Genomic DNA, 9781 nt, shown 5'->3' with positions numbered 1-9781 from the left:
GCCATGGAGGCCATGGAGGAACACTAAAATGACTAATTTTAATAAAAAAATCTCATTGCACTTAAAACAAGAAAAAATGTGTGGAAAAACGGATGGATGTCATCTAGCTCTAAACTTTACCACCATGAAGACTCAACAACAAGCGTTTGCTGTGAGGGGTTTAAATGTGGATCCTCTGACGTGGAGACTGTTGGACCGCAGCAGTGTAATCATGTGACATCACCACCACTGTGGTCGTTTCGTCCCAGTCTAGATCTAAAGTGATAAGAAATAGTTTGAGATCCCAGTGTGGAAACTTGATCTAAAAAAGTGTGCTTCCATCTATAATAACATTTTCCACTCAGAAACGAATTGTGACACAGTTCATTATTCATTCGGACTGTGTAGGAACACGCCACAGTTGGAAAACAGACAAGCAAAACTCAAGTCTGCATGTGGTTCAGATCTTCCTGCTTCGACTCTGGTCACTTTCAGCTCCATCTTTCTATTGTACAAACTCAGTTCTGGTTTCACATCCAAATTCATTTCTCCTCTTTGTTAATTCCTCGGTGGTTTTACTCTGAAACATTACCGCTAGATGGCGCCAAATGGATTCCACCAGATATCACCACCAAGTAGTGGAGTACAAACAGTACTGGAGTTGAGGGGGGATGAGGGGGGATGGCATCCCCCCCCGAAATGAAAACGGTCAAAATCATCCCCCCTGTAAAACTGCCATCCCTCCTTTCCATCCCTTATGTCATTTCATCAATGAATGTGGTTTTACTGCTATTTCAACATTTAGAGTCATCACCAGAAAAATAACTTATTTGACAATTTTCACCTGTTTCAAGTAAATTTTCACTTGAAACAAGTAGAAAAATCTGCCAGTGGGACAAGATTTATCTTCTTTTTTTTTTTTACCTTGTTTGCACACATATTAATGATTGATACCATGACGGTAGAAACCAAATGCATATATATGTGCATTATTGCTATATTTAATATATATACATATATATATATGCATACATATGCATAAACATACATAAATATACACATACAAACCCAGTGATTTTTTAAAATTTTTTATTTTTTTTTGGGGGGGGGGGGGGGGGACACAGCAGGAACACACGGAGGCCTCACGTCAAGCACTGGAAATCTGAAACAAAAACCACAAACGAAACACAAAACCGACACGGAGCCGACCAAAACACGAGCAGCAATCGACCCAAATCTCAAGATCTGATCACAGTCTGAGCTAAGCTACCGCTACCTAACCCCAAAAACTACAGAGCAAGCATGCAGGTGAACAAGCCAGTGTGTATGTCTATGTGTGTGTGTGCGTGTATGTATATGATTATGTGTGTGTGTGTGTGTGTGTATATGTATGTGACTGAGTGGCTATATGTGTGTGTGTGTGTGTGTGTGTGTGTGTGTGTGTGTGTGTGTGTGTGTGTGTGTAAGCATATGTGTGTGTATGTGTGCATGCATGAATGTATGAATATTATATCCCTCTTCACAAAAATAAGAAAAATAGAGAAACATATTTTCTCATCAACAAAACATATTTTACATAAACATATTTTAAATTTTTCAAGTAACAAAATAACATATTTGAATCATTTTTCAGATTGTTTCAGTTTTTTTATTGTCTGAAAAATGGTTCAAATGTTATTTTGTTATTCGAAAAATTTTAAATTTGTTTTGTTGTTTTGTCTTTAATGTAAATGACCAAAACAAAATAAACTAACTAAACTAAAACAGTTTCTTGTCACTTAGATAAAATTGAGCAACATTACAAACTAATAACTGCAGCTTCTGGCCAGGGGTGGCGCTGTAGAGCAACAGGAGAGTGAATGTGAGCGCTGGCCTTCACCACCAGCAGAAGTTACACACAGGCCAGCTGACAGTCCTGCCGGGGCCCCGGACAAAATAATCTAAGATGGGCCCCCCTGCGCCCGGATCTCTCCTTCTCCTCTTCCTCCCCTCTTCCTCCCCTCTTCAGGTTTTTATACAAGCTAATGGACGTTAACATTAGAGCTAGCCAATTAGGTTAAGTTACAAGGTTGGTAAACGTTGTAACTGTTTCTTACCTTGCTCTACGCTGACTTTATTAATTCCAGCTTCACCGTCACCACCTTTTTAAAATATTTGTGTAGAGAATCTGTGAGGCCTCTATTTTCTTCTTCTCTTCTTCTCTTTTCTCTTCTTTTCTGAGCACCGGACTTGTGCTGACCGGACATTTTGACCATTTTAATGGTTGAATTAAATGATAACGTCAAATTTTGATCAGCGGCCAAACCATTTTTGTGTTGGGGGTTCTTGACCACAAGGACAATTAGGAAGAAGACAAATAACAAGCTTTTATGTAACTCAAATACTACATATTTTTTCCACAAATATTTTGAAACATTTTTGAAAAATGATTCCATAATTTAATGAGAATACATTTTATTTTATTTTTTTTGTTCAGTTCTGGGCCCCCCCCCCTACCCTGGGCCCGGGACAACAGACCCGTTTGTCCCCCCCTATCGGCGGGCGTGGTTACACACGTCTGCAAAATAAACACCAACAACTTCCCTTTAGATACATCAGTATTTATTGGCACAAGTATTAATTTAGCAATCAACAAAACTTGGCTATCATATCTGCTCAACTAAAATACACCAAAGCAATGAAAAAGAAAAATAGTAACAGAAAATAAAGAGACAATCTATGTAATGGTCGTTTAATTTACCACAAAAACATCTCTAACATTAAGCAGAAAACAGAAAAGGTTCTCAAAGGTCAATCAATATCAGTCCAGTCATATTTTAATTGAATTATTTCCCAATTAATTCCACATAAGCCTGAATAAAACAAAGGAAACTATGAATTATCGCTACAATGGAGAGGTGTTGAAGAGGCTGATCGTCAAGGCAACCAGAGACGGATGCGGCTCGTGTCTCCTTTTACGACACGCGCTGCCAGCATTCAGTCATTTTGTGAGTTTTTCTGTTTCAGAGGAATGTGCTGGGGGCCAAAAGGGGGCGCTGTTGTACAAAATCTACTATTACATTATAAATGCACCTGAACACAGGGCAGAACACTATGCTAAAATGAACGTCCTTCGGCTGCAGGTGGAGCACTTCTGTGGAACCTCACGGCCGCAGGAAACCCTCCGACATTTTCATAGCTCACAACCGCGTCCTCATCCCGGCGGTCCTGTGAAAGAGAGCGACATTCAGTCACCTCTGATGTGACGTTTACGGCTTAAAAACATTCTAACTGAATCACATCAGATTTAGGTTCCAGACTTACGCTCTGGTCACGATGGAGTTTGAAACCTGAAAAGACCAAACATGTTTCAGTGTACTGGTTGAATATAAATCAAAGAATCTAAATTCTCATGTTATTACATTTTGTGATTTGTTTTATTATAAAATCGTGCAAACCATGTTCAGAGCAAAATCAAAAAAGCTCCCTGATTCAATACAGAGGGTTTTTTTCAATTCAGGAGACTCGTTATAATCTTAGAAGTGTCTGCAATTTTACTGAACAAAAAGCTAAAAAAGGTATGAAAAGGAGACAAGTCTCCATTACTGGAGTTAAATTCTGGAATGATGCCAACATAAATTGTATTTTATTTTTGAAGCTTATAAGTGCAATTGACTATCTGTAAATGTTTCTTTGCTTTTCTGTTGTTTCTTTGCTTTTTTATTCTCTTTTTGCTTTTCTGGATGTCGGTAGCCACAAAAAGAAAGTTGATAATATAGGATAAGCTTTTATAAGCAGTTTGCTTCTGCCTTTTCAGTCATTGTTCAACACATGATTATTGGTTTTGTATGAAATGTTAATGCCGTGCACAATGTTTTTTTTTGGTGTTGTGTTTTGTGTTTTTATGTGTTGTCATGACTGAATAAACTTCCTTCCTTCATTCATTCATTCATTCATTCATTCATTCATTCATTCATTCATTCATTCATTCATTCATTCATTCATTCAATATTTGGTTCTAATAGTTTCATGTGTTCGTGTTTTCACCTTCAGTTTTGGTCCAGATGTGGACTGAAATAACGACGACCACCAGAGCAGCCAGACCCACCAGAACGAGCACCAACCTCCACCAATGACCTTCCAGGAGAAGGAAAACTTGTGTTTTGAGATGTTTTCCTAGAGGACTGGAGGTCCCTCCTGAAACTCACCGAAACCTACGCTAGTCCTTGAAAACACCTGAATTCAAGGTCAATTGTTTTTTATTAATCATTATTTTATTATAGTTTCAGGTTTTTATAACATCCTCCTACTCGCGTTTGTACGGAAGAGTATTAGGGCATTAGGGGAGTATTTAAGTATTAGAAAAAATATTTGAGAGGGGAAATTTTTTTTTATCGTGCACTCGAAATGTCAAGATTAATGTTGAAATACAATTTCGAGAAAAAAGTCGAAATTTCGTGAATAAAGTTGAAATTTTGCCTTTTTTCTCAACATTTCAACTTTATTCACGAAATTTCGACTTTTTTCTCAACATTTCAACTTTATTCATGAAATTGTATTTCAACATTAATCTCGACATTTCGACTTTTTTCTGGACATTTTAACTTTATTCTTGAAATTGTATTTCAACATTAATCTCGACATTTTTCTCGACATTTCAACTTTATTCACGAAATTTCAACTTCATTCACGAAATTTCAACTTTATTCACGAAATGTCAACTTTATTCTTGAGATTGTATTTCAACATTAATCTCGACATTTCGACTTTTTTCTCGACATTTCAACTTTTTTCTCAATTGTATTTCAACATTATTCACGAAATTTCGACTTTATTCTTAAAATTGTATTTCAACATTAATCTCGACATTTCAACATTAATCTCGACATTTCAACTTTTTTCTCGACATTTCAACTTTTTTCTCGAAGTGCATAATGAAAAGAAAATCTTCCTCCTCTCAAATGTTATTTTTTATTTCTCTCCTGCCAGGCCTTAATACTCTTCCATACGTTTGTGTGGTGTGTTTGTGTGTGTGTTGTGGTAAATGCACCTGTAGATGGCGCCGTAGGTGACGTTGGAGACTCGTCGATCATGGCTCCCTTTTTTTCAGCTGATTCTGTAACCACTTGGTTTTTCTGGGTTAAAACTGGGTGCTCAGGTATTACCGTATCTTGAAAAAAAGGAGAAGAAAAAGTGGGACAATATGTCTGAATCTAGCATTTGCAGTGACGTGCAAAAGTCCTTAAGCAACCTTAAAAGCATAAACAGAACATTGCACACCGTAGATTAAAATGTAGCTCCCTCTCTACTTCCTTTAGACGTGAGGTCTGCTCAAACTGTCAGCTCCTTTTAACCAGGCCTAAAAACATGTTTACTGAAGCGTACTCTTAAATACTTCCTCGTGAAGTTACACTAGTAAAGGATAAGCCCTGAATGCAGGCATTGTGACGTAGAATTGTCAAATTGGTTTAATTCACCGCACGAATTGTTACAGATTACTTTGTAATAACGTATTTGACCCGGTCTTTGTATGTTTTGACTGTATAGAAACGTAATACTCGTCAGTTGTGTGAAATTGTGGGGTGCGTGTGTGTGTGTGTGTGTGTGTGTGTGTATATATATATATATATATATATATATATATATATATATATGTCAAATCCAAAAAGTGTATTTGTATATGTGTGTGTGTGTATGTGTTTTATATATATATATATATATATATATATATATATATGTATATATATATATATATATGTATATATATGTCAAATCCAAAAAGTGTATTTGTATATATGTGTGTGTGTATGTGTTTTATATATATATATATATATATATATATATATTATAATGAAATAGAGTTTAGGGGGTAGGATTTAATACGTGTTTACTTCTTCCTACTCCTTTTCGAGCACGGTATTAATGATGGATGCATGTTTTTATTAGGGCCCGAGCACTTACAGTGCGAAGGTCCTATTGTATCTGTAAGAATTTTTATTCTTCTTCGTTGTTATTCTTTCTTGCGACGAAAGGAGGGCCTTTTTGCCCCCCTAAACGTGCCCAAAATGTCACCAAATTTTGCATGCAAGTCAGGCCTGGCGAAAAATTTGATATTTAATGGTTTACATTAATGGGCATGGCCTAATGGCTCAACAGCGCCCCCTAGAAAACTTTGTGCCTCAAGCCCCACAATACGGTTTGACGAAAATCGGTACACACCTGTATCATGTCACAACTTAAAGAAAAGTCTCCTGGCGTCATGGCCGAAACCGAACAGGAAGTCAGCCATTTTGAATTAGTCGTGTCATTTTGGCGAAATTTATGCCATTCCTTCGGCAGTTAATACGGCCCGAACCGTAACGTGCACCCAGGTGTGTTATACATCAAAATGTGCAACTCTATCCTGCGACTACACGCATTACTTTTCTCTTTCAAAAGTGTTACCGTGGCGACGCTAGACGCCAAAAAGCGCCCCCCCTTCATCTGATTGGTCCATATTTGATAGTTCCCCAAAAGTCACCAAATTTTGCATGCAAGGCAGTCCTGGTGATAAATTTGATATTTCATGGTTTGCATTAATGGGTGTGGCCTAACGGCTCAACAGCGCCCCCTAGAATACTTTTCTCTGCCATAACTTTTGAATGGTTTGACATAAAGAGTCGTGGGTGGTGTCATCGGACTCGGTATTGAGTCCTTGACCATAATTGGTGAAAATTAGCCCCGCCCCTTCTTCTGATTGGTTGTCCCTATTTCCTGCTATAACATTTGAATGGTTTGACATAAAGAGTCGTGGGTGGTGTCATGGGAGTCTGTAATGAGTCCTTGACCTTCATTGGCCTGAATTAGCCCCGCCCCTTCTTCTGATTGGTTGTCCCTTTTTTCTGCTATAACTTTTGAATGGTTTGACATAGGAAGTCGTGGGTGGTGTCATTTCTGATATGCTTATGGGGGCGGTGGCCGTGAGTGCGAGAGCCCGTTCATCGCTGCTTGCAGCTTTAATTTTACCTCTTTTCTTATCATTTTATTTGTTATTTACTGTTTCATTGTGTCTTGCTGCTTTTAATGTTGATGTAAAGCACTTTGAATTACCTTGTGTTGAATTGTGCTACACGAATGAACTTGCCTTGCCTAATGAAACCACTTAAGCGGAACCTGCTCACCTGTAAACACATACAGCTGAGCACCGTTCACCTTCCACCCTGGTGCTGCTGGTTTGGAAAATGTGCAGCTGAAGAAACCTGCATCTGCAATCAAGACATTCTTGACCACCAGAGAGCAGTCAGGATTAAATACAAGTCTGGAGAAAGGGTGGATCAGTCGTCCATGTTTAACCAGCGGCACCGGCCGGGCGGAGGCTCCGTCCCCCGTCCACGTCCAGGTGGCGCTGTGACAACCTTCCTCGCATGTAAAAGTGACGTCATCTCCAACTTTGGCCAATTTTGTGTACGTTTCAGTGACCGCTGTTGAAAAAAGGAGAAAACCAAATACTTTATTTGTTTATTTATTAGGATCCCCATTAGCCATCACTCCATTGTGGGAGTAATATATACATACATACATACATACATACATACATACATACATACATACATACATACATACATACATACATACATACATACATACATACATACATACATACAGGACTGTCTCAGAAAATTCTTTATTTTCTGTAATGCAAAAATGTCATACATTCTGGATTCATTACAAATCAAGTGAAATATTGCAAGCCTTTTATTATTTTAATATTGCTGATCATGGCTTACAACTTAAGAAAAATTAGAATATTCTGGGAATCTTAATCTTAAACTGTAAGCCATAATCAGCAATATTAAAATAATAAAGGGCTTGCAATTTTTCAGTTGATTTGTAATGAATCCAGGATGTATGACATTTTTGTTTTTTTAATTGCGTTACAGAAAAACGAGAACTTCATCACAATATTCTAATTTTCTGAGACAGTCTTGTGTGTATGTGTGTGTGTGTGTGTATATATATATATATATATATATATATATATATATATATATATATATATATATATATATATACATATATTATATACACATGTATAGAATTATTAATAATAGTAACACGGAAAAAAACTACAATATTAAAATAATTTACCACAGTGTAGACTGCTAATTACAATTGGAAAAGATTGTTAAAACCTGTTTTCCAACAAACTCAATACCTAGGCTTATGAACCAAAAAACAATAAAAACAAAGGCAAGAAGTCAGATATTAGTCAGATATTACACACACACCTTTCTAAACTCTTCTTTTTCAGTTTGTTTTTAAAACTACTTCAGCTTTCAAGTAATAGGCATCATCCTAGAAAAGATTTCGGTGTTTTGAGAACATGTTTGAGGAATACAATATTCTCATCAAATTAAATTAAGTCATCACACGATGGTCAAGACCAGCCAGTTAAAAAGCTGTTAACACTTCTTCTTTTTCAACTTTTGTGTTAATATGACATATTTCCTTACTTGTACACTGAAGCATCCACGCCAGGACCAGCGACAGCCGGATCGGCCTCAGTCCCATCGTTGTCCTCGCCTGCGTTCCTCGTGTCCGAACCCGATGGATAATATTAGCTTCTGTCTCCGTTAAAGTGGGAAAAAACAAAGCTGCTTCTCAAGTCTGACGACGTTCTTCCTCATTTCCCCCCTGACGTCGTCGTCCTTGTGCAACTTACAAGGAACCTTATCTAAGAACGTGTTCAGCTGCAGCATCAGATAAATATTTGGTAACACAGAGATGTGAGTTTTGAAATGTGTTTAAGCATCTCACACCTTCAGTTCCCTCCTCTCCGACCTGAAAAACAACGTGTTTGGAAATCACATTTCCTGTTACGACGTACAGTAACTCATGGTGACGCAGGACTCTGTCACGTCTGGGGGTAAGGTGTGGACCCAAACGCAAGAGAGCAGGAGGCGGGAGGCAGGGGACCAACCAGGCCAACGTTTCGGTGGGCCGTCCTGGGGACTGGGCAGACCGGCGAGAACGCTCGGGGGGACGTCCCCGAGGCCTAGGCCTGGGTCTTGGCAGGCTTAGCTCGACGGGGACTTGACTTGGCTCGACGGCAGTACTGGAGTTGAGGGGGGATGAGGGGGGACAGCATCCCCCCCTGAAATAAAAACGGTCAAAATCATCCCCCCTGTAAAACTGTCATCCCTCCTTTCCATCCCTTATGTCATTTCATCAATGAATGTGGTTTTACTGCTATTTCAACATTTAGAGTCATCACCAGAAAAATAACTTATTTGACAATTTTCGCCTGTTTCAAGTCAATTTTCACTTGAAATAAGTAGAAAAATCTGCCAGTGGGACAAGATTTATCTTCTTATTACAAGCAAAAAAATCTTGTTCCACTGGCAGATTTTTCTACTTATTTCAAGTGAAAATCTACTTGAAACAAGTGAAAATTGTTGTTTTTTCCAGTGATGAGTCTTGTTTTAAGTGTAATGAGATTTTTTTTACTAAAACAAGACATTTTAACTAGAAATAAGACAAATATTCTTGTTAAGATTTTGAGTTTTTGCAGTGATCCATTTTCCTTATCCTGTGAAGGACAGAGTCATATTGATAAGTTCAGAAAAGTGTTTTTTATTGTTGTGTTTTGATGTATTTGATGTAAGCCCAGTGGATATTTAAAGCTTACAGAAGGCTGCATTTAACTGCTGCTATGTCATTCCTGCAGTATTTCTGCAGGTGTTTTGGTCACTGCTATTATTTGTAATATATTATATTATTTGTAATCAGCACAAATTATCTGTCCCCATATGATAAAATCCACCATCCCCCCTGATTCTTTTTT

At 37.8% G+C, this 9781-nt stretch overlaps 1 protein-coding gene across 2 annotated transcripts; it reads right to left on the bottom strand.

The window, feature by feature from the left end:
• Nucleotides 1-2637: 2637 nt before the first annotated feature.
• On the bottom strand, nucleotides 2638-8552 carry LOC133418436 (uncharacterized). 2 transcript variants are annotated; one of them, XM_061707118.1, is made up of 6 exons: nucleotides 8451-8552; nucleotides 7119-7418; nucleotides 5009-5128; nucleotides 4006-4095; nucleotides 3283-3308; nucleotides 2638-3186 (listed from the first exon to the last, which is right to left on the bottom strand). In XM_061707118.1, the coding sequence occupies exons 1-6, from the start codon at nucleotides 8506-8508 to the stop codon at nucleotides 3076-3078; spliced, it is 705 nt and encodes a 234-aa protein (XP_061563102.1). In that variant the 5' UTR covers nucleotides 8509-8552; the 3' UTR covers nucleotides 2638-3075. The 2 variants fall into 2 exon arrangements, with proteins under 2 accessions (XP_061563102.1, XP_061563103.1); XM_061707119.1 differs by lacking the exon at nucleotides 5009-5128.
• Nucleotides 8553-9781: the final 1229 nt, after the last annotated feature.

The sequence above is a fragment of the Cololabis saira genome, chromosome 18 (assembly GCF_033807715.1).
Source record: "Cololabis saira isolate AMF1-May2022 chromosome 18, fColSai1.1, whole genome shotgun sequence".
Taxonomy (NCBI): domain Eukaryota; kingdom Metazoa; phylum Chordata; class Actinopteri; order Beloniformes; family Belonidae; genus Cololabis; species Cololabis saira.
This window is presented reverse-complemented; position numbering and strand designations above follow the sequence as displayed.

Excerpts from the sequence above, each read along its gene's own strand:
- LOC133418436 (XM_061707118.1), bottom strand. The coding sequence starts at position 8,508 with ATGGGACTGAGGCCGATCCGGCTGTCGCTGGTCCTGGCGTGGATGCTT. Across the intron at positions 5,129-7,118 it reads TCAGCTGTATGTGTTTACAG|ATACGGTAATACCTGAGCAC; the intron begins GTGAGCAGGTTC and ends CTTTTTTTCAAG. Across the intron at positions 4,096-5,008 it reads ACCTACGGCGCCATCTACAG|GTCATTGGTGGAGGTTGGTG; the intron begins GTGCATTTACCA and ends TTCTCCTGGAAG.